The sequence below is a fragment of the Dryobates pubescens genome, chromosome Z (genome assembly GCF_014839835.1).
Source record: "Dryobates pubescens isolate bDryPub1 chromosome Z, bDryPub1.pri, whole genome shotgun sequence".
Lineage (NCBI taxonomy): Eukaryota > Metazoa > Chordata > Aves > Piciformes > Picidae > Dryobates > Dryobates pubescens.
In genome coordinates, this window is record NC_071657.1 from 59,374,425 (window position 1) to 59,400,023 (window position 25,599).

Here is a 25,599-nt window from a genome sequence, read left to right on the forward strand (position 1 = left end):
TCTGAAGTCCGTGGAGGCAGCGAGGGGAGATGGGCGGGGGTGCCAGGGAGGAGCCGTATGGGCGGGAGCGGCCGAGACAGCGCCGCCGGCCGGGGGTGGCGCCGGTGCCGGTGCCACCGCGAGAAGCGCGGCGCAGGAGGGGCGGCCGAGCACCCCGGGCGTGTGGCAGGTGGGAGCGAGGTGGCACGCCGGCGGTGCAGCGAGGTGGGGTGGGGAAGGGATGGGCTGCGCCCCCAGCATACACGTCTCGCAGAGCGGAGTGATTTACTGCCGGGACTCGGACGAGTCCAACTCCCCGCACCAGACCACCACCATCTCGCAGGGCACAGCTACCCTGCACGGCCTCTTCATCAAGACAGACGCGGCCGACTCCATCCCCTCCGTTCTCGCCTACCAGAGCCGGCAGCAGCCACCGCCCTCCCCCGGCCCCCGCCGCAGGGAGCGCAGGGAGCCCCACTCTTCCTCCCGGGCCAAGGCCCCTCGGTGCTGCGGCGTCGAGGCGGAGACCCAGACCAGCAGCGCCAGCGTCAAGGTAAACCACGGCCGCTCCAGAGGCGGTCCCCCGTGGGGTTGGGATGGGTCCCCGCCGGCCGTGGCACCGGTAGGACTGAGCCAGAGCCTCCCTCGCCTCCCCTGAGGAGGGAGATGAGGCTTGAGTGGACGGACTGCAGCTGCGGACAGCGGTTGCCCTGGTGCCCACTGACTCACCGCAGCTGCAGCGGCCGGGCTGGGCTGGCACTGCTGCGGGGTAAATGAGTCGGGGGCCACCTGGTGCGGGGCCCCTTAGGCTCCTTCCGCGCCCGCAGCCTCGGCCTGGCTCTAGAGTGCCCTGTGCCGGAGCCACTTTTGGAGTTACATCTGGGATCGAGGGTTTGCTTCGAACATTCTGACTGATGGCAGGGAGCAAACGCTTGGGAAAAATGCGAATATGCCGGATGAATTCTCCCCCAACTTAATTCTCAACCGCTGCGCCAGGGGAGGTTCAGGCTAGATGTTAGGAAAAAGTTCTCTACAGAAAGAGTGATTGCCCATTGGAATGGGCTGCCTGGGGAGGTGGTGGAGTCGCCATCATTGGAGGTTTTCAGGAGAAGACTTGATGGGGTGCTTGGTGCCGTGGGTTAGTTGTTTGGGTGGTGTTGGATTGGTTGATGGTTGGACGCGGTGATCTTGAAAGTCTCTTCCAACCTGGTTTATTCTATGTATTCTAAGGATAGGGGAACATAGAAAGCACATAAACCCCGTGCTTGCGGCTGGTTTTCTTCATCTCTTCCCCGCCCCCCATGTATGGTTAAAATGAATTGTTGCTTCTAGGCGTGGATGCTCAGCTGAGAACCTAAGCACCGTGATACGCACATGCAGGCAAATACGTCTTGCTGTTGTAGGGCTGCGGGGTATTCCCGGTGGTGGTGGGTAGGAGCTGGCCTTGTAGGATCGTGTCACTTCAAATCTGGACACTTTGTCCTTCTCTCAGTGTGCTAAGGTAGGCACTGATGCAACCTGCTCCCTATTCGTCAAGATCTTGAGTTTAGCAGTTGAAAGCGGTAATTGCTCTGGACAGGTTTTTTGTTGTTGTTTTTATTTGTCTGGTTTTTGGGGGTTGGTTTGTGGGGTTTTTTTGTTTGTTTTGCTAGGTTTGGGGTTGTTTATTTATTTAAGTACTATCTGAGTAGATTTTTCATTAATTTTCCTGAAAGTTTTCCAAGAGCTAGATCTTGCTTTGTTGTTGTATTCCAAAACTTACTAGCAAAACCATGTCATGATCCCAGCTGCATCTTAGGTTACTTTTCTTTGGTACCAATAAAGCAGGATAGTCATGTCACAGTAATTCCATGGGCTTAAACAGATCCTAATGTTGTCTCAGAATATAATTAAGACATTAGAAGATTGTATATTCTTCTTCTATAATTAAAAAAACCACAAACAACGTGAATCATATAAAGTAAATAAAAGTGAGAGAAAGAGAAAAAAGCACCACTCATAGTCCAGCTGTTCGTTCAAATGCTGAGAACGTTGCAGAATTGTTGGCAGTTACCAAGGCTGTTTTGGTCATCCAGAAGTAGAACATACATAATCACTGCTAGGCTCATATTTCTTGGATTTGGGAATTTATTTTTCGATTCCAGAGTGGGAGCAGAATGAAAATGCTTGCACAGTTCTTGTGAACTGAGATTTATAAAAAAGAACTTCTAAATGTTTTAGAAGTGGCAATGCTGTCTTCTGCTCTTCTAAATCATTTACTATTTGTTATTGTATCATGTGCTCTTAAAACCAAATATATTCACTTCGAGTAACCAGAAAGTCAGCACATTTATTTCAGATATTTCTGAACTTTGTAATTGTCACTGTAATATTATTTTGGATAGTGTCAGTTCTTTTTACAAGTCTAGTGTCCCAAGCACACGATGTATTACTGTGTTTTTATTTACAACTGCTTCAGTGACAGTAAAAATGTTTCAACTCTTAGAAGAATCAAGATATCTAAAATCTTTTATATCCTTTTTAAAAAATTAATTAGCTATTTTACTCTGGCTGCTACACCTGACATGATTTTTCACAGGTCAATAGTATACCTGAGTATTTCACCAAAGCAAGTACTCAGGTTCTGCAACAGAACATCATAAAGGCAAAGCTGTGCAATGGGCTGCAAGAAGCAGAAAAATGTGAAATCCAGGTTCTCCAATAGTATATGTAAACAGTATTTATTTCTGTGTAAACTCAAAAATGGAGACAAATATTGGGTCTTTTGGTTTAGAAAAAGTAACCACTAGGCCCACATTGTTATAACTGCTGTAGTGGTTGGTTACATATATTTGCTGTGTGGAAATCTCTTCTAATTGTATTAGGGGGGACAGCAAATACACTGGTCAAATGGTTGTTAGCACTATTACACATCAGTAAAATATTCCAGCTGTTTAACTGTCCAACTCACTTAAACTATGCTGGTTAGTTTATCTTCCTATTCTGTTCTAAATTGTTCTCCAGTTGTTTACACAATCCCAATTCACTTAAAATACATGGTTTACATAAACCTTAGTTTAAAAATCTATCTAACCTGTCTGACCTGTGCTAGATTATTATATGGTCCTGCTCTGACAGGTGGGTTGGACTCGAAGATCTCTAGAGGTCTCTTCCCACCCCCAACATCCTGTGATCCTGTAATCTCTATTAATTGATGTGAAATCATCGTTACCAAAACAAAACCAAATTTTTTTGTTTTCTATTTCTCTCCTTAATAAAGAGTTCTGAAAGTTCTGAATTCTCCATAGTGTTCAGATGTGTTGGCTGCATCCTGCTCATACTGTCTGTGAGTAACCATTCAGCAGTTCCAGGGTGTGTATGCTTACTTTCTAGATCTTAAAAGCATGGTAACAGATATCTACAGTTTACCTGACAAGGCTTATCAGTGGACTTCTTAAGTATTAGAAGATGCATCTGCTCCCTAATTTGGAATAGGAGCCACAGTTGGTGCCCAGACATGCTTCGAGACTTGGAAAAGACCTTTAAGATCATGGAGTCCAATCATTATCTAACTACCAAGTCTAGTGCTGAACCGTGCCCCTTAACACCACACCTGTGCATCCTTTAAAAAACCTCCAGGAATGGGGATAAAAACCACTTCTCTGGGGAGCCCCTTCCTGTCTTTGACAGCCTTTTCAGTGAAGAAGTTTCTTCTAATATCCAATTGAAACCATTTCCGCTCATGCTATCAGTTGTTACAAGAGAGAAGGTACCAATGCTGACCTCACTACAATCTCAGGTAGCTGTAGAAAGCAATAAGGTCTCCATTCAGCTTCATCTGCTTCAGACTAAACAACCCTGGTTCCTGCAGCTGCTCCTCACACTTAGGCAGAAAACACTTCAGCAAAAAGCAGGCATTCCTTGTCCATGTTACCTTGTTAATAAACCCAGATGATAATGTGACAGCAAACACTATTAATATCACAAAGTCTACACCAAATATCGTACATCACTGAAGCATAATATTAAGCATGAGATGACACTGAATATATAATGGCTTCTTGACCCATTGGTCAACTGCTGCTGATTCTGAGCTGCAGCAGCACCAGCTTGAAAATACACTAGAAGTTTGCTGTATTCATGATTGCAATACATCTTGTAGTTATGGCCAAATACAAATCTTAAGCAAAAGTTCATGCATAGATCTACTTTTTGTGAACAGCTTGATTCTTAAACATTAGCCAAGCCTAAGGACTGCAAGAACAAACAAGTTTTAAGACTCTTGTTGGTGACATTTAGCCTATTGCAAGGAAAAATCAACCACACTGCAGTATTCTATTGATTATTTTTCATCTTGACAAGAACAGCAGGTGTGGTTGTTTGGTTCTTCTTATACTGTGTTCTTTGTGGAAGAAAAAAAAACTTGTTTATGAACAAGTCGCACTAGGAACGTCTTTTGACAGTTTTCAAGCTTTTGTGTAGTAAAATACTCATTAGAAACAATGTTCAGAAATATGAAAAATACAGTGGGACAGAATCTCTTACCACTGTTTGTCTGTTAACTCCTGGGTGCATGTATTAAAGAGAAGGGTTCAAGGGAGTATGTCAGGCACCTAGTTATACACTTTATTTTTTTTAAGTATAGGGGAATAGGGACAAGGATGCAGCTACCAAATAGAAATACAAAGTGCTATGAAGGGGACTGAGAAATCTAGGTACTGAGAGTTTCATCAGGTCCACAGGTTCTGGAGAATGCAGCCCTGAACATTGCCTTGATTTCAAATACAGTTCTTTTAAAAGCAGTATTGTGTAAGAAAAATCAGTGTGTCCATGCATTTCTTCTTTTGTTTGAAGTGTGCTACTATTTATTGGGCTGCTATTGTATGCTTTAGAATATGGAATATAGCAGGAGAAGAAAAAACTTGGAAAAGAAACCTCCCAGCTCTGTAACTTACTGAAGGTCTATTTCATAACGCAAGAGTACACCTAAGAAAGACACCAGAGTCCTCTTGAATGTACTTGAGGGTTGCAAAGCTTACAGGGAAAAAAAAAAAAATGAGCAGGCCAAAAAGTTTTGAGCTATGTTTCAGTGAAGAGCACTTTTTATTTAGTTTAGCTGCTCTTTGAGAGGTGCTGGCCTAAATAACAGGTACTATAAAGAAAACTGATGGTGGAGAAGTGCTTTTCTTGGACCAAGCTCAGACTCTTAAATGAATAAAGGACTTTTTCCAAAGATGTGGTGTTGCATATCTGATCTTTCCATTTCTCCTTCAAATGGTGCAGGTAAACTTCAACAAACACTGTGGCTGTCCTCTTAAACAATGCTAGACAGGACAAGTATGCAGAATGGAGAAAATAATTTCACCAGAAAATAGCAAACCAGTTGACAAAGGAAATGGAGCAGCCTGGTACATTAAATAGAGTTGGTATTGATCACACAGCATTCAGGACTTCCAAAACAGTTCTGTGTGATAGATTTTTGTACCACTGAATATAAAATGCATTTTTATTTTTTTTAATTCCCTTACTTTGTATAGAAAGAGAAAAATTGGAAGCTTGTAAGAACAATAAGCCTCAACCATTTCAGCACTGAGAATCAGCAGGTGGCTCAGGAACCTTGCACTCCTCTAAATCCTCCATTAAAAAGTTATTTTGGAACATTTGCTTTAACTGCCCTAAATAACAAACGATTTTAGGTAAACTGAGTGTTGGTAGCATCTCTTTTCTGCTTTGTACCAGAAGCTTCTGGCAGTTTCTAATATTCCATGGCCACACTGCATGCAGAGCAGAGGAATATCAAACTGACGACACAGCTTGAAGATGTAATGCAAGTTCAGAAATTGTGCCATATTACCATGGGGAATAACACATGCTTTGGGGATACAGGATATGTTTGAGTTCCTGCAACTGAGAATATGTAATGATCACTAGGGTGTGATACAGAAAATGGGCACAGAGTTTCCCCTCCCTCAGGTGAGGAATAATCTAATCATCTATCATACTTTTAAAGTAGTGGTTTAGACAGCAGAGTAATGGAGGAGCCTTACATTGTGAAATTAAACATCACACCTGATTGGTGGGTGGCTTAAGAAAGCGAGACAAGGCTACTACATGTGTCTGGTAGACATTTCCTTTCATCTGGCTTGAGTGCCCCTCCACACCTTGGATATATGTCACACAGAGATGATGAGCTTGCTTTATTGTTGTAACAAGCATTTAAACACATGAGTTTAAAAAAATGTTTCCTGTACCTGATCAGGGTGCTTCAAATTCCACAGGAGTTTGTTACTTCAGACAGACTGTCATACCTCTTCTGTGTCCATGGGTTCCTGGATCAGGTAGTTGTGCCAAGATGGATCTAAATCACAGACTTAACCAGCTTGGAAAAGGCTTTTGAGATCATCGAGTCCAACCTATCACCCAACACCATCTAATCAACTAAATCATGGCACTAAGTGCCTCATCCAGTCTTATTTTAAACACTTCCAGAGATGGTGACTCTCTCACTTCCCTGGGCAGCCCATTCCAATGGCCAGCCACTCTTTCTGTGAAGAATTTCTTCTTAACATCCAGCCTAATTCTCCCCTGGTGCAGCTTGAGACTGTGTCCTCTTGTTCTGGTGCTGGTTGCCTGGGAGAAGCGATCAACCCCCACCTGGCTACAACCTCCCTTCAATTAGTTTTACATGGCAACAAGGTCTCCCATGAAACTCTTCCAGGCTAAGCAACCCCAATTTCCTCAGCCTCTCCTCATAGGGCTTGTGCTCTAGACCTCTCACCAGTTTTGTGGCCCTTCTCTGGGTATGTTCCAGCAAGTCAACATCTTTCCTAAACTGAAGGGCCCAGAACTGGACACAGGACTGAAGGTGTAGCCTAACCAGTGCTGAGTTACAGGGGCAGGATGATACAGCACAGGCATTCCTGAAGTAGGAGTAACATAAGTGTGTGTTTTCAATAATTTGCAAATGCTGTATGAAGTAGTCCTGAAATTTGTGTAATGATACCTAAAGCCAGTAGAAGCTAAAAGGAGTATTGGTTTTATTTAGATCGTAGTGATATCTGAAATCTGCCTGTACATGGCGAAGCAGGTCAGATTAATGGACCCAGGGGTGGGGACATTTATAAGAGTTAGTTCTGTATGTGAAAGAAGAATCAGACTGGAGTGTTTTGTTGGGAGATTTTGTGGTTTGGTGGTTTTGTGTAGGTTGTTGAGGGTTTTTTAATTAAAATCTTCATAGTGCAAGGATGATATGCTATTTGCATGACTACTGTATTCTCATTTTTTGTTATCTGTGTACTCCCTCAAAAGTGTTGCCACTTGAAAAGTCAAGTCCAGGAGAGTAAGATTTCGTGAAAGTGCAAGTAGTAGTGGTGTAACACAGGGGAAACACAGTAAGTAGGGGAAAAACAGATGGAAGAGAAAGCCTCCTTTAGGTTACTTTTTCCTCTTGCACCACTTGTACTACTGCTGGATCTCAAGGTACTTCATTTTTCATGTTGATCATTTCTGCTTGTGTTTCCTGTCTGCATGTTGATCGCTCCTCTTAGTTTCTTGGAAGGATTCAAGTCTGTCTCAGTTGCAGGGCTTCTCAGTGTAGCCCAAAGTGAAAGATGCATGCTGTATCTGAAATTTGTAGAATTGTCTTTAATGTGCATACAACTTTTCTAAAGTTGCCTTCAGTGAAAGCTGTAAGTACCTGTGTGGTTGCTAGGAAATAGTGTGTGAAGTGTTTTATGATGTAGCAGAGTTTTAACTCTTTTGGGAGAATGTTGTCATGGTAACCAACCCCAGAATTTTCTGGACTTCAAAATAAGTCAAAAGTAGCAGGATTATGGCTTCAGAAAATCAACAGTCACAGAATCAACCAGGTTGGAAAAGACCTCAGAGACCATCAAGTCCAACCTGCTACCGAACACCACCTGAAAACTAAACCATGGCTCCAAGTGCCACATCAAATCTTTTTTTGAACGCCTCCAGGAACAGTGACTGCACCACTTCCATGGACAGCACATTCCAGTGGCCAGTTATTCCTTCTGTGAAGAACTTTCTCATCACCTCAAGCCTAAATCTCCCCTGGTGAGATGGTGTCCTCTTGTTTTTTGTGGGTGGTTGCCTGGGAGAAGAGACCAACCTCCACCCGGCTACAACCTCTTTTCAGGGTGTTGTAGAGAGCAGTAAGGTCTCCCCTGAGCCTCCTCTTCTTCAGGCTAAACAACCCCAGCTCTCTCTTCCCTCCTGTCTAGTAAATCCATGGTTGTCTTCTCATGGGCAACAGGCAGGAGGGGCACCAATGTCACCTTTACTAATAGAAAGAGAAGTGTACAGGGTATTGTGGAACACAGCACGTTCATCATTTTGTGGTTGAGCTTACAGTAACAACTGTCACCTGATGATCTCTTCTGTAGTGCTCTCTCCCTCTGGCCCAATACACTGGATGCATTTGTAGCTCAGTCACCAATCTTGGAGGCAGCAACAGATGATCACTTGTTTGCTTCTCTGAGGCCATCTGAAATTGAGGCAATTCTTAGAGATCATAAAGTACAAGGAGTTCATATTACAGGAGCACCCACGACTCCCCCAAAACATTGGTGCTTTTGGCTTGAGAAGCTTGAGGCACTTTTCCATTTGTGTGAGGAAGAAGTGCTGCCCAGAGACACACTACTAATTCTGAGTAAGATGGCCTGTTACACATACTTCTAGAAATAGTGTCTAGGTCAGGTAGCTTTCTTCACTTGAGAAGCCCACTAGTGAATTTGCTCCTGAGCTCTGTTTTTTCCCCTGCAAGGTAGCCATTTATGTCAACTGCTGCCTCAGCCTTCTGCATCCAATTATTTATAAATGTCTTTCTCACCTCTATTTTCAGCTATAAAAGGACAAAATGTATTGGAGACATTCTGTTCCTTTATATTACCTCTGATTCTGTGAATAGAGAGTTGCTTTGGGGAATTGTTTAAAAAATATTTCCTGTCTATCTCTACCCACTGATCTAGCCATACAGCACTAAATATCTTGAATATAGAAAGAGTACAGCTTAGATGTATGCCAAGAAACCCCTCAGCTAAATATTACTACTTTAGAATCAGTTTCAGTATTAAGCTTCTAATAATCTGTGTTACTTACTTTGAAAATACAGGATTAAAATTTATGATTCATTATTTCTTGTCCTGGATTCACACTGCCTCTGAAGAGACAGCACTCTTTCTAGAAGGATGGGGAAACTGGACCAATATCAGTTGGTTTCATAGCATGGAACAGTGGAGCAAGAATTGCAAAGATCTGAGCCACCTGGACTCCAGCATACAGAGTTCACAGAGAATGCAGCCGAGTATGAGTACATGTGTAGATATTATGAATTGTGTTTCACCAAGAAATTCAAAGCAGCAGCAATTAGATGAAAGGTTCTGCACTGTTAGGGTCAGTAATGTTTACTGTGAGGTAAGGCAAGGAGCTGAAATGGGCAGAATGGAGTTTTGAAGCTATCTCGCTATTGGAAAACAATCTATTGAACACATATTTATAAGCCTAGGACAAGCTGTCCTCACAACCAGTCTAAATGTAGAGCTGTAACCTGCTAATTACAATTTATTTGCTTCTTTTGGGAGGGGTGGAGTCTGATTCCTTTCTCTTCATGCATTTTTTATTAATTATATACTCACCAGAAGCATATCTTTTAGTGCTGTAAACAAATACGCTTAATTGAACGTGAAATTGGGCATGAGGTACCTGAAGGTAGCTTTGGAGCTGCTTCCAGCACTCCATTTTGTCTTTGCTTTAACCTCAGCCATTTCACCATAGGGACAGCAAAAGACGCTTTCTTCTTTCCCTGTCGCAGATTCAGAAGGCTGGCTGAAGGCACTGTGAACTTGACTATTATCAATGATCATTTTCTCTTGCACTTTTGTTTAATAATTATTGTGTCCACTTATGAAATATAATTTATTAAACCATTGTGCTAGCCAGAAAACCAAGAAGTTTCTTTTAGAGAAGGAGAGGGGAAATGAGGCTTTATCTTTTGGGTATATTCAAATTTCTTTTCAAACTCATGAACCCCGGGGCAGGTGGTAATGTGGCAGCTAGAATGTTTTCTGGATATGAGACAGCCAAGTTCTGTTCTCTGTTTTGAAGGAGTCTGAAGAGGTTCTCCCTCATGAGTATCCTGCCTCCTGGACTGTTACTTACTGTGCATTTCTGTTCCTCTTGGCTCTGACTCTGCTTCCCTGGAATCCATCCGTTCCAAAGAGTCCCATCCAGATGAATCACTGCTTCCTCCTGTGACAAAGCAAGCCATTCCCTAAGCATAAGTTCAGTTGTATTGGGGGATAATGCAAGCTTTCAGGAAAAGGTGCTGAGTTTCATTTCAGGATAAAACCATTCATGTGTGTTAAATGGTTAGAATAAGTCTATTAGGGAAAGACCTTTAAGATCTAGTCCAACATGTAAGTTAGCACTGCCAGGTCACAACTAAACACATCCTATGTGCGTAATCTACATATCTTTTAAATAACTCCAGGAATGGTGACTCCACCACTGCCCTAGGTGGCCTGTTCCAGTGCTTGACAACCCTTTCAGTGAAAACAAATCCCCTATTTTCCAACCTAAATCTCCCCTGGTATAACTTGAGGCTATTTTCTCTTGTCCTGTTGATTGTTACTTGGGAGAAGAGGTGCTCTTGCTACAACCTCCTTTCACAGTATCACTAAGGTTGGAAGAGACCTCAAAGATCATCAAGTCCAACCTGTCACCACAGACCTCATGACGAGACCATGGCACCAAGTTCCACGTCCAATCCCTTCTTGAACACCTCCAGGGATGGCGACTCCACCAACTCCCTGGGCAGCACATTCTGATGATGAATGACTCTCTCCGTGAAGAACTTTCTCCTCACCTCGAGCCTAAACTTCCCCTGGCGCAGCTTGAGACTGTGTCCCCTTGTTCTGGTGCTGGTTGCTAGAGAGAAGAGACCAACCTCCACCTGGCTACAACCACCTTTCAGATAGTTGTAGAGAGCAATGAGGTCAGCCCTGAGCCTTCTCTTCTCCAGGCTAAACAATCCCAGCTCCCTCAGCCTCTCCTCATCGGGCTTGTGCTCAAGGCCTCTCACTAGCCTTGTTGCCCTTCTCTGGACACTTTCAGGGAGTTTTAGAAAGGAAGAAGGTCTCTGATAGGCCTCCTTTGCTCATGATTAAACAGCAGCAGACTGCAAAGTAAGGATGGCCAGGATTAGCAAGATATGGAACGTTTTGATGTCTTACTGTTTTGTGGACATGGTACAAGTGGATGTGGTCCACTGGGCTGCAGCTGCTGGACAGTTCTGGCATCCGTACAGAGCTCTGGCATGTGGCCACATCATACTGGTGGAAATCTGGGAAATCTGTGGCCATCTTTGTTCTGGAGTTTTTGCAGACTTAAAAAAGGTCAGCTAAAGTTCTGTGAGGGTACAAAGGATGGTTAGAGAAGAAATGGATGAAATGGTGATCTGACACGGGCTAAGCAGAGTGAGATGTGGTTTTTCAAATGAGAAGAAAGTAATCAACCTAGCCTAAGTTGGGGTGGTAGTGGAAGGACTATCTATTATGGGCTGGAGGAGGCTGGGACTTAAGTTAAGGAGTAGAACAGCCACCTAGGACTTTGGGAGGGGAGTCTTCATCTTGTTTAGGAGACATGGAGGAAGCACTCCTGAAGGGCAGATTTGTCCAGAAAGGCTGGTAATTCTTCAAGAAAGAAGTCTTAAAGGTGCAGAAACTGGCTGTCAAAAGACAAGTTGGTGGGAAAGACCATCTTGGCTGAACAGAGAACTTTGCAACTCAGGACGAAAAGGAGATTTTTATAGTATCTGAAAGAAGGGGCAGGTAACTCAGGAGAACTACAACAATGTCATGAGCCTATGCAGGAAGAAAATTAGAAGGGTTGGTGCCCAGTGGGAAACTGATCTGGCTTCTCCTGTTAAAGAGTTTCGCAAGTACATTAGCAACAAAAGGAGGACTGAGGAAAATCTCCCTCCTTTCTTGGATGCAGTGGAGAACACAGTGGTCAAACATGCATAAAAGGCTGAAGTACTTAGTAATAGAAGTGGTTGTCTTCTGGGTTCTCAGCTCCCTGAGCTGGAAGACACGCAGGAAACAGAATGAAAGCCCCATAATAAACAAGGAAATGGTTAGTGATCTGCTACAGCAGCTGGACACACACAGTTCTGTGGGGTTGGATGGGATCCACCTGAGGCTACTGAGGGAGCTGGCAAAGGTGCTCATCAAACCACTTCCCGTCATTTATTAGCAGTCCTGGCTAACTGGGGAGGCTCCAAATGACTGAAGGTTAGGATATAATAGAACCGTTTTGGTTGGAAAAGATCTTTTAGGTTATAGAATCCAACCATTATCTAGCTCTACCAAGTCTGGTGCTAAACCATCTATGCGTCTTTTAAACACCTCCAGCAGTGGAGATGCAACTGCCGCCCTGGGGAGCCTCTTTCAATGTCTGATTAACCTTTTCAGTGAAGAAGTTTCTTCTAATATCTGATCAAAACCTTCCTTACTGCAGTTTGTGGCCATTTCCTCTTGCTTCAGGCCATTGTGTCTCATCCTAAATGTGACACCCATTTACAAGAACGGCTGGAAGTAGGATCCAGGCAACAGCAGATCTGTCAGTCTGACCTTGGTGCTGGGGAAAGTTATGAGCAGATCATCTTGAGTACCATTACACAGCACATGCAGGATAACCAGATCATTAGGGCCAGTCAGAATGGGTTCATGCAAGGCAGGTTGTGCTTGATGAACCCAGTCTCCATCAACAGCAAGATGCCAACTTCATGGATGTTGTTTACCTGGCTTTTGATCTATTAGAGGGTAGGAGAGCTCTGCCGAGGGACCTCAACAAGCTGGACAGATGGGCAGAGTCCAATGGCATGAGATTGAACACATCCAAGTGCTGGGTTCTGCACATTGGCCACAGCAACCCCATGCAGAGCTACAGGCTGGGGTCAGAGTGGCTGGAGAGTGGTCAGGCAGAAAGGGACCTGGGGGTGCTGGTTGATAGTAGGCTGAACATGAGCCAGCAGTGTGCCCAGGTGTCCAAGAGGGCCAATGGCATCCTGGCCTGCATCAGGAACAATGTGGCCAGCAGGAGCAGGGAGGTCATTCTGCCCCTGTACTCAGCACTGGTTAGGCCACACCTTGAGTCCTGTGTCCAGTTCTGGGCCCTTCAGTTTAGGAAAGATGTTGACTTGCTGGAACAAGTCCAGAGAAGAGCAGCAAAGTTGGTGAGGGGTTTGGAACACAAGCCCTACGAGGAGAGACTGAGGGAGCTGGGATTGCTTAGCCTGGAAAGGAGGAGACTCAGGGGTGACCTTATTGCTCTCTACAACTACCTGAAGGGAGGTTGTAGCCAGGCGGATGTTGGTCTCTTCTCCCAGGCAGCCAGTACCAGAACAAGAGGACACAGTCTCAGGCTGTGCCGGGGAGGTTTAGGTTGGATGTTAGGAAGAAGCTCTATACAGAGAGAGTGATTGCCCATTGGAATGGGCTGCCTGGGGAGGTGGTGGAGTTGCCATCATTGGAGGTGTTCAGGAGGAGACTTGATGGGGTGCTTGGTACCATGGTTTAGTTGTTTAGGTGGGTTGGATTGGTTGATGGGTTGGACGCGATGATCTTGAAGGTCTCTTTGAACCTGGTTTATTCTATGTATTCTATGGGAAAGAGCTTGCTGGGAGGGTCTTGTATTGACAAGATCTTTGGCAAAAAGAGGGGAAAGAAAACCCAAACCCAAACAAAAATTCACCAGAACAAAACAACAACAAAAAGCCCTCAAGACAACCAAGCAGGGCATGGCAATCAAAACCAGATACTTCTGGTACAGTTTCATGAAATGACAGCATGCACTCCTATATTCCATGCCCACTCCTATATTCCATTCCCACGTAGGACTTGCACAGTGTATTAGCTCCGTGGGTTTGGTGCATGGGAGTAAATTTAATCCTAATGGTAGTTTTCTCTTTCAAAAGTGGCTTTGTATGAACGTTGTCAGTTTATTTGGTGCAACAGTTTCTTTGATGTATTTTGACATTTTTACTCAATTCAATGTGACAGGGCTACCTTTTATTACTCTGGTCCTTTAGGTGATCCTGGAGTGAACAGTAGAACCCATTTGTTTCTCATACCATTGGCAGACTGAAAAACGTGTTCGATATCTAGTGCCAAAGACTCAAACTCAATCCAAGAGTCTTGCCAGTCTTAAAAATAATCTGTTCAAAGTTTCATAATTTTGAGTTAATGCACTCTGGTGTTAAAGAGATCACACTTTTTTCTTTCAGTTGTGAAGCTAGATGTCTAAGAAAATACAACAAAATTACCAGCAATGTAAAAGCTACTAGGATTGATCAGTGTTACACTCAACCAGAAAGTGTGAGGGCGAATGTTGTGTGTGACCTTTGGTAAGAACCTGCATATGTCTACGCTGCTCTTGGGGATTTAGGCCCTCACAAATGTATGTGGAACAAAGTCTTGTAGTTCAGTTTGTTCCTTGGTTTTGCCCTAATATCTTTATAAGAGGTTCCAACCAATGGTTTTAGACTTTGGGCTTATTTCCTTCCTACTCTATCAATTCAGAAGACTTATTGGTTGTCTTGTTTGCAGATACACATAGACTATAACATTCTGTTTTGGCCCTCTGGCTTTTTAGTGGCTTAGGGACCATCCATGTAGTTCAAAGAGTTCAGTGATGAATCATCTTCAAAGAAAGAAATTATTTTCATAGGTTACACCAGATTTATGCAAGAAGCTATTTTTAGATCAAGGATTTTTTTTTCCCTTTAGAGCTGTGCGATACCTGTGGCTTCACCTTAGATCTGAGAAATACACTGTACTGAAGGTGACATCCTTTCATGTACACTTTATTGTTTCTTTTCATTTGGTTGCAAATAATCTACAGATATCTTCAAAGTGAAAAGCACTTGCCAGAGAACACTGGCTTCCTGCATAGTTAATGCAGATGATTGCCTGCTTACGCTTGTTCTCTGTTGTCAATGCAAAACGCAGTTTACTTTTCCATGTCTGAGATACACATATGTTTACAAATTGGTATTTTATGATACACATCTGGTTTTCTCACATACGGCATTTTAAACAGCAGTTGAGTAAATAATACCTCCAACATATGCTTGTTTTGTTTGGGAACTCATGTCCTGCACAGGATCCACTGGAATACAATGAAGGAAAACAGAGGCAACTTGCTCACAGTTGCAGCGTGTTACAATGTGTTTTACTGATGTTGTAAAATGACTAATAGACATGTATGAGGCAATAGAAAGCAGCCCTGTGGAAAAGGACTTGGGACTTGGGGGTGCTGATGGATGAGAAGCTGGACATGATCAGTGTGTGTGTGCAGCCTAGAAGGCCAATCACATCCTGGGCTGCAACAAAAGATGCACTGCCAGCAGATCTGGAGAGGTGATTCTGCCACTTTACTCTGCTCTGGTGAGACCTCACCAGGAGTACTGTGTCCAGCTCTGGAGCCCTCAATACAGGAAAGACATGGACCTGATGGAGCAGGTCCAGAGGAGGGCCACAAAGACTCAGGGAGTTGGAGCATCTCTGCTATAAGGACAGGCTGAGGGAGCTGGGGTTGTTCAGCCTGGAGAAGAGGAGGCTCCAGGGAGACCTCATAGCAGCCTCCCAGTACCTGAAGGGAGCCTGCAAGAAGGATGAAGAGAGAGAGAGAGACTGTTTACAAAAGCCTGCGGTGAGGGGATGAGGGGCAATGGCTTCAAACTAGCGAAGAGCAGATTTAGATTGGTGTTAGGAACTGGTTCTTTACTATGAGTGTGGTGGAACACTGGAAGAGGTTGCCCAGGGAGGTGTTTGGGAGCCCATGCTTGGAAATATTCAGGGTGAGGCTTGACAGGGCTCTGGGCAACCTGATGTAGTTGAGGATGCTCCTGCTAACTGCAGAGGGGGTAGGGCTAGATGACCTTTGGAGGTCCCTTCCAACCCAAACCATTCTATGATTCTGTGATCTTTGAGTTTGAACTGGAGAGCTATTTCTACAAGATACTGTCATCAGCCAGATTTAGGAGTGTATGAGTGGTAAAGAGCAGCAATAAGCTTCTGTGCACTTCAGAAAGTTTTAGGAGAGTGATCCAGGTTAACTGTGGTTGTGGACACACATAACAAGAACATTTGCCAAAGCTAGCTTCCTATGAGAACATGAGAACATGCAGAAAATAAATGTGATTATTTTTTAAGGTGTTTACCAAGAAGTACTCTGGGGTTTTGTGTCTCCCTCTTTTGTTGTTGTTGTTGAAGAAAGAACAGCATTTTATTTCAAAATCTAATGAATGATCTTGAAATACAAAACCATGTTCAACAATACACTGGTAAAAACTTTGTACTTCTTTGCATTTCCAGCCCAGGTGCAAAAATCTGTAATTCACATGTGTAAGTCTTGTAAAACCAGCCAAATTCAGAAGTCATCCATCCATATGATATGTTGCAAATCTTGCTCCTCAAAAAGACTCCACTGATGTCAGTGAGATGAAGGCTGGGCCTTTTTCAGATAGGAAGACCGCAGTGGGCAAAAGACTGTTCTAATTTTTCTGAAAATTTCCCCACTTTTTAGTTCAACAGAAATAGATGATTTGCCTGAATACCTCTTCTTCTCATTAATGGGCAGGAGGGACAGAACCAGCTGGCAGCTCGTGGGACATATGCCTGTGTAACTTCCACTCAACCCTTAGCTATTTCAGCTGTGTAATGCTAGAAGTTGGGCTGGGCAGTACCACTTCATTCCTAACTTTCTTTGGTAAGTGTTCAGTGTTTCTTGATGAGCAAAGGAGGTGGTGGCATAGCACAGGTACAAAATACCATATCTGCATCGCTTAGTGCTGTCAGCAATGCTGCTTGCAACCACTCCCTTCTGTTGATTTACCACTGGCTTTCATGAAGGAGTTTTATTTCTTCACTCATTCTTTCCGCACTGGGTCACAGAAGAGATTAGCCTGCCTTTGCTGAATGATGTGCAATCCCTTTGTATGTTTGTATGCATATGCGGTGGATGCTTCCCTGTGGACTGGGTGAGCCATTTTCTGGTATCTCCCTCTGGCAGTGCATCCAAAACACTTATGGACACCTCCCCACCCCTCGCCCCTGGTGGAGTTGGGGAGGGGGTGAAGATCAGGAATTGTGGGAAGAGGGGTAAGGAGGAAGACATGTCCAGTCCCTTCCCCCAGGTCACATGTCAGGGGCAGCCTCCAGGGCCAGCACAATACAGAGCCTGATGCTGGTAAGTTTCTTGCCCCTTTTTGGGGCACATGAAATATGATCTGTGGCATTTGTGACAGAGGACATTTGAGCCATGAGCTGACATAAAATGGGTTTGCTGGAGAGCACTGAAGGCTCTTCCTGGGATTTCCTCCCCTCACACATGTAGACTACACTCTGCAGTCCAGAAGGATTCCTCAAGAGACAGAGACACCCACAACTGGAACCAGAGTTGTTAGTATGTTTGGAACCTGCCTGAGTCTCCAGAGAATACCTTCTCTTGTTAGTAGAGGCAATATACCGCTTTTGGGTTTTATCATTTTCCAAATACTGATCTTCAACTATTTGTACTGCTCCTGTACTCTGGCAGGTATTGTGCAACCAAGCAATGAACCTGTAAATAACATTTTTAAAATTTGTGTATAAGTTATGTGGGAGGTGGGACTTCTAAAGTAATAAAATAAATTATATTTTGGCTATTTCCCACCTGCATCCCTTTATCCATAACACTACCCTCCAGTTTTGTTTTTTTCTTTCTACCATCTGAGCAGTTGCAGAGTGCTGCCATTGCTGAGAATAGGATCAAAGCAGGATACATTTAAATGAGTGGACCTGGCTCTTGTTGGTCATAGTTCATATTTGGTGTCAAGATGTCAAGAGCTGCCAAATCTCTTCACTGTCTTTGATGATCAGTTAGTTTTTTTCTCTCTCTGGAGGTGATAAGTTCTATCCATCTAATCCAAAAATTATCAAACTGATGAGTATCTGATAGCAGTAGGCATATCTTCTTTTCTGCTACCATCTTGTATGCCATGGAGACAAGAAAATCACAGCACAAGTGTGTGACTTAAAACAGTACTTTAATTGCTGCCAATTACAGAAATGAGCATAAAAGAGAAATTACAGTCCCCTAGCATACTCTTCTAGACTTCTTCCAAAATTTTGCTGCTTAATTTCTCAGAAATTTGCTTGGCAACTGGCTTGTTTAGTTAGTTAGCTTGTTAGTGGGAATTGGATTTCCTATGTATTTGGAAATGTCAGTTCCACAAGAGAAATATTTCAAAGATAGTATTGTGGAAAAATGCTTTGAGTTAATCAGAACTCACTGTGGTTAGTCTCAGATTCTGTTTGTATTTTATTTTTTTCTTCTAATAAAATAAAATTTTCTGGTGTCTGGGAGGATCCAGCTGGAAAATGGCTAATTGGCAATGCTAACTTTGGTAATTTCACTTCATGCTGCCTTTGAGAAGTCCAAAGACATGTTACCACAGGGATACCCACAGTAGTTTTAAACCAGCTTCAAAATACTAAAGCTTGAGGGCTAACAGTTACAGTGACACCAGCTGTAAAACACACATTGAGATACATGCTTTGGAAGCTGGATGCACTGACTACATCTAACTAAAATCCAGTGATGTGTGCTTTCGAAGTCAGAAGCATGGGACTGAGATCTCATAGTTCTTGCTCAGACACAGCCAACTTTGTACTAAGGAGCCTGAGCACTTCTGTTGTGCCAGTGTTGTAAAGGACAAGTAGGTGGCCTTGGACAACTGTATCAGACCTACCCAGGCACTACCATGTGGGTTTGCAGAGCTTGCTGCTGCTTTTCCTCACTTGGTAACCTACTTGAGTGTTTTGGGTTTTGTTATGATGTATTTTGCATCTTTGGTAGAGGTTGCATTGTTAGATTCAGTGTGAAAAATGCTCTCAGCCATAACATCATTTGTGTTGTTACAGATTGGGCTTTGCTGTCTGTGTTTATTGCTTGCAGATATGTGCAGTGAGTACATACAAAATGGCAAACTGTTCCTTTTGAAGGAAAAGAGGAAGCAGAGCACGAAGGTGAAGAATTTAGCAAGCTCTCTTTAAATAAATACGGTTTCTGACTTGGTTCACATCTGAATCCAAATCAGTCAAAAGAAGTCAAGCAAAATTTTAGATTTGACTAGCAGGCTGTTACTCAATCCATTGTTGTTATGTTTCTTTTCATGGAGAACATAGACATATGAGGAAGCATATAAATGAAATGCTTACCTAACGTTACTGTCAGCAACAGAATGGTAAAGTGAGCAGCAGTCAATCGGGTATGTCCTGCTGTACATAAAAATTCATTGAGACTTCTGTACTGCTTCATGCTGTACACTTTTCAGTCATAAGTAATAACTTCAGGTGGAAATGTCTGCAGTCTACCTTTCAACAGCAGCATAAGACAGTCATTAAACCAAGACATCTTAAATAAGCTCTTGCAGCTGTTACATTTTCTTAGAATTAGCCTTTTCACTAGAGCTTACTTATAAATCCTTGCCAAGTAGAGTGTATTTGCTCTATTTCAGTACATAGGCACAGCATCTTGCAAGGATAATAAAATAATTTGTGGTGGGTACCAGTGGAATTACTGTGTTCATAGCGTAATATGGTTACTTGAACCAGCATAAAATTCCTTTGCATGCATGAGAAATGGAGAAATAGTTCTTATGTGCTCTGAACACAGGTAAGGTCCCAGATGGAGAGGTCCCAGATGACTGGAAGCTGGCCAACGTGGTGCCCATCCACAAGAAGGGCCGGTTGGATGAGCCAGGGAATTCCAGACCTGTCAGCCTGACCTCAGTGCCAGGCAAGATTATGGAAGAGGTCATCTTGAGTGCAATCACACAGCACTTACAGGATGGCCAAGGGATCAGGCCCAGCCAGCATGGATTTAGGAAGGGCAGGTCCTGCCTGACCAACCTGATCTCCTTCTATGATCAGGTGACTGCCTGGTGGATGTGGGAGGCCTCTGGATGTACTCTACCTGGACCTCAGCAAGGCCTTTGACTCTGTCCCCCATAGCAAACTCTTGGCCAAGCTGTCAGCCCATGGCTTGGAAGGGAGCACACTGCATTGGGTTAGGAACTGGCAGGAGGGCCAAGCCCACAGAGTGGTGGTGAATGGTGCCACATCCAGCTGGCAGCCAGTCACTAGTGGTATGCCCCAGGGATCAGTGCTGGGCCCCATCCTCTTTAACATCTTTATTGATGATCTGGATGAGGGCATTGAGTCCATCATCAGTAAATTTGCTGACGACACCAAGCTGGGGGCAGGAGTTGATCTGCTGGAGGGTAGAGAGGCTCTGCAGAGGGACCTTGACAGGCTGGACAGATGGGCAGAGTCCAAGGGCATGAGATTGAACACATCCAAGTGCCGGGTTCTGCACATTGGCCACAACAACCCCATGCAGAGCTACAGGCTGGGGTCAGAGTGGCTGGAGAGCAGCCAGGCAGAGAGGGACCTGGGAGTGCTGGTCATTCTGCCCCTGTACACTGCACTGGTTAGACCACACCTTGAGTCCTGTGTCCAGTTCTGGGCCCCTCAGTTTAGGAAGGATGTTGACTTGCTGGAACATGTCCGGAGAAGGGCAACAAGGTTGGTGAGGGGTTTGGAACACAATCCCTCTGAGGAGAGACTGAGGGAGCTGGGGCTGCTTAGCCTGGAGAAGAGGAGACTCAGGGGTGACCTTATTGCTCTCTACAACTCCCTGAAGGGAGGTTGCAGACAAGCGGAGATTGGTCTCTTCTCCCAGGCAGCCAGCACCAGAACAAGAGGACATAGTCTCAGGCTGCACCAGAGGAGGTTTAGGTTGGATGTTAGGAAGAAGTCCTATATAGAGAGAGTTATTGCCCATTGGTATGTGCTGCCTGGGGAGGTGGTGGAGTCACCATCATTGGAGGTGCTCGGGAGGAGACTTGATGGGGTGCTTGGTGCCATGGGTTAGTTGTTTAGGTGGGTTGGATTGGTTGACGGGTTGGACGTCATGGTCTTGAAGGTCTCTTCCAACCTGGTCTATTCTATTCTATTCTATTCTATTCTATTCTATTCTATTCATACACTTACAGTGCTATGACTGAAATAATCAGTGATGCGATTGTGTTACTCACTGTGAAGGATCTGGCTGTCCATACTGTGCTATCACTTCATTACAAGCTTTCTGCAGATTGGACCGGTGAGCTAGTCAGATTATTTTGTGTGTGCCCAGAAGTAAGCTTTTTATGTTCAACAGCTGTAACAATTACAGGTGTTTCGTTACTTTTTTTCAGAGGCCTTCCAGCTCAACATTTCATTCACATTTGGGAAACATTTAAATGTTAGCAGTAACTTGCTATGTGAAGTAAAATGTAGGTTATTACAGAGTACACTTGGGTCAGAGAGATGGCCCATGCAATTGTAGGAAGCCACTTTGACTAGCCCCTTTAACTTCATCAAAGCCTTGGAAAAGTTTGTTTAGGGTCCTGTCTGACTTCTCTAAACTGATACATCTGCTTCTTCTGTTGTGTTTGGCTAAGAAGCTTGTGACATACAGCAATGTATGTTAAGTACAGAGTGTGGCACTTTGTATTGTTTGAATTTTAGCCCACTTCTGGAACTCCTGCCATCAAAGTTCTCTGCTGCCTTACCTACCTTGCATTTCTTTTATTCACCACATTTCCACAGCTTTTTTCATAGCTTTTCCTGTCATATCCCAACAAGTGTCTTTCAGCACTCTTGAACAGGACAGATTTAATTTTCCTTTCTCTAGAAAATCACTTCTATTATTTTTTATGTCCTTTTCAGTGCTCATATTAGGGTGGCCCGGTAAGTCTGGTAAAACTATATTGAATTGAATCTTTTGTTCAATAAAACTCAATGTATATTCTTCTATACAACTCTGGCACAGACTTTTAGCATGAGTGCCAATATGCTGGGCCTATGATTGCGCAGATCACTTTCCCTGCTCTCTTGACAGCTCATTTCCCCCAGCTTCTGTCAATCAAGTATTTCTCAACTGCTCTGGAAACTGAATTGGGCTCATCAAGAAATTTATTGAACTCGCTGTTCTCTGCTTTATAATATGCTCTTGTGAACAAGTACAACATTAAGAGGAAATACAATATATTCCCCTGCAGAGCCCATCCAAAGACAGTTGTAAAATAGATATGTGAGAGAGATATGACACAGAACTCCAGCAATATATTTTCCTGTTGTAATCTCATACACATAGCAGTGTTACATTATGGATAATCTACGCATGAGCAATTCTTCAGTGCAGTTATATGTGGTATGAGTCTAATCCACTAAAATGAAGAGATCATATCTTATAAAGGCTTTGTTGGTGAAAATTTTGCCAGTAAATTGGAACTAAAATCTTGTATGACTTTCAGAGATAGGATATCTAGATAAAAGTAGTCAAAAAGTGTCAGACTTTGAACTGAGCATATGATCTCTTGGAGAGGAAATTGCTGCTCTCATACAGTTCATTGTTCATTCCTGTTACAGTTCATTCCTGCTGCTTAATAGTTGCTTAATTCTGCAAAATGCTGAGCATTCGGGCCGTGCTACCTTGAACTGTACAAGAAGCCCTTTTTGTCTCCAGTGGTATTGCTCATAAAACTAAACAAATTGCTGAGCTTGGGCTGTGCTGCACAGAAAATAGCTTCTGCAGGATAAGGTGCATTGAAAATAGGCAGCTGTAACTCATCTTTGGGGAGAGAATAAAATGTCCAAAAATTTCTTTTTCCAGAAGTCTGTTAAATAATTTTCCCCCACCCTGGAAATAGTAATGAGTAATACCAAAATTATTATTGCTTATTACATAAGTAGTAATTTGCTCTGGCACAGCATGCCAGCTGAAGAACCATGCAATGCTTCTTTCCATATTTTTGCAGAGCTGATTTGGGCTGCAGCTGTGTGCTAAGTTAAACCCTATCATAAGGTACTGATCCTACCAGCATTTACCTGAATAGAGTAAGGACAGTGAAGTCAACATCGCAATCTCCATGTCACTGACTAAGACACTAAAGCACTGCTGGTCCCAATACTGACTCTTGAGGAATGCCACCTGTCACTGATCTCTACCTGGGCATCAAGCTGTTGACTACAACCACTTGAATGCAGCCATGCAGCCACTCAGTGAATAAGAAGTCCTGTCAAATCAGTGTCTCTCCCTTTTAGAGACAAGAATGTTGTGCAGGACAGTGCCAAAATGCTTTGCACAAGTCAAGGTAGATGATGTCAGTTGCTCTTCTCTTGCCCACCAGCACTGTAACCCTATTGTAGAAGGCCACCAAATTTGTAAGGCAGAATTAGCCCATAGTGAAGCCATGTTGGTTGTCACCAGTCACCTCCTTATTTTCCATGTGACTTGGCATTGTTTCTAGGAGCATCTGCATCATAATCCTGCCATAATTGGATGATCTAGCTGGTGTGAGACTCATCAGCTTTATGTTTCATGTAGTGGCAAGTAGCCTCACTAGCAGCAGCAGCAGCAGCAGCAGATGGTTCTGGGGGTCAGGTACATCTGTTGGTCTGGTTAAATGCACCCGTGAAGTCTGCTGTGCAGAGGCATTGGGGTGCCCTTGAGCTGTGTTGCCCCTCAGAGCCTCCCCACCAGCCCCCTTCTCCCCACAGCAGGCTCACTGATGTTGGGCCCCTTGGTGTTGGGCCTGTTGTGCAGGTTGTGGTGCGTCTGCGGTAATCTGCTGCACACTTTTTGCCTGGCTGGAGTCCTCTGCTGGTGGATGACTTGCTGCTTGTCGCTTCTCACAGGACTCCTGTTAGGCAGAGCTCTTCATGAAGGCAGCACTCCTCATGGAGGTCCACAGTCCTGGAAGAGGGTACACTCCACGTGTGCACTTGAAGGAGCCCTGGACCAAAGGCAATGGCAGAGAACCTGCAGCAGTTGGAGGTGTTGCAACCTAGCAACAACCAGCCAGCAAGGCTGAATTGGAACCCAAATAACCTCAGTGGCAATGAAGTGCCCTGACTTGGCTCCTCAAAGAGCTATCAGGGGGAAGGACTCACCCCTTGTTTGCCATAGCAAAGGCCCAGAGCTTGAAAGGGACCTTTGGACATCATCTTGTTCAACCCCACTGCTTCAAGCAGGGCTGCCTAGAGCAAGCCACCCAGGACAGTGGGTGCTAAGGAGTGAGATTACAAGGAGTACATTGAAGTGCATTCTCCAGTGGTAAAAAGCAGACCAGAGAATATAGTTATGCACATGGCAAGAGAAAAGCCCTGTGCAAGGGCAGAGGGTGGACCATGTGCATAAATACCAGAGGGGTAGGTGAACAGAAAAGGAGGCCTCTAAAGTTGAAGTACTTTAGATATGAGTAAAAAGTGTCTCAATAATTGAGAAGACTTCAGTTAGCCATTTTTAAATTATTTGTCCTTGGATAAAAAAGAAAGGATTTGAATTTGGCAAAGGTTTAGAGGCATCCTTTTCTCTGCTTGTGACAGGAAACCAGACAGGCTGCCAGTTCCATGTAAGAAAGCATAACCTTCACTACTGAGAGAGAAGAAAAAAGTGAAAGAAAGACAATAGATACACATCACAGCTCAGCTGGTTATTCAGTGTGTGGGAATGGAAAAAGCAGCTCATGCATGAATTACAAAGAAAGTTGTAAGAATTCAGGCATTGGATGATAAGGAGGAGCAAGACGGACACACAAAGAACTTCAGATACATCCTTCAGTACTCAGCAGGATGGCCAAAAAAACCTCCAGCCCTACAGCATGAGAGGAGAATAGCAAATTATTATTTTTTTTTTCAGTTAGTGGTAATTGCTCCTCAGCTTGAATTATCACTTATAATATTTTTCTCCTCTTCCAGTCACATTTTCCCCACCACCCTGAAATCTTTCAGCAGGACATGATAAAGATTATAAGCACAGTTTTTAGGCATGGTGATCTGGAATGTAGTTGTACTTCCACTGTGGCTATGGAAATTCTTGTGACCTGGAAGTGATGGCATGAAGGACAGTTTCTCACAAGAGAATGTCTGTGTGTTTTCAAAGATGAAAATAATATTAATTTTTTGGGTTTTGTGTGTCTGTGTTTTTGGATTTTGCGCTCTCCTAAACACCAGTGTCTTAATTTCTGTTCAGGCATCATCGTCATCATATCACAGTATATTACAGGTTGGAAGGGACCTCAAGAGATCATTTGGTCCAACCCCCCTGTCAAAGCAGGGTCACTTAGAGTAGTCTGCACAAATGCATCCAGGTGGGTTTTGAAAATCTCCAGAGAGGGAGATTCTACAACCTCCCTGGGCAGCCTGTTCCAGTGCTCTGTCACCCTCACTGTAAAGAAGTTTCTGCTCTTGTGGAGGTGAAATCTTCTGTGTTCAAATTTGAACCTGTTGTTCCTTGTCTTATTACTGTGCACCACCAAAAAGAGCTTGGTCCCATCCTCTTGACACCCAACCCTCAGATATTTATACGCATTGATGAGATTCCCTCTCAGTCTTCTCAAGACTCAACAGCCCCAAGGATCTCAGTTTCTCTTCATAGGGGAGATGCTCAAGTCCCTAATCATCCTTGTGGCTCTCTGCTGGATTCTCTCCATCAGTTCTCTGTCTTTCTTGAACTGGGGATCCCAAAACT

At 43.8% G+C, this 25,599-nt stretch overlaps 1 protein-coding gene across 1 annotated transcript in view; it reads left to right on the forward strand.

Moving 5' to 3' along the window:
* Positions 1-220: 220 nt before the first annotated feature.
* Positions 221-25,599, forward strand: part of PDE8B (phosphodiesterase 8B) — an 89,964-nt gene continuing 64,585 nt past the window's right edge. The window contains exon 1 of the mRNA XM_054178449.1: positions 221-532. Within this exon, the coding sequence (XP_054034424.1) occupies positions 221-532 (312 nt within the window). The remainder of the gene's footprint in view (positions 533-25,599) is intronic.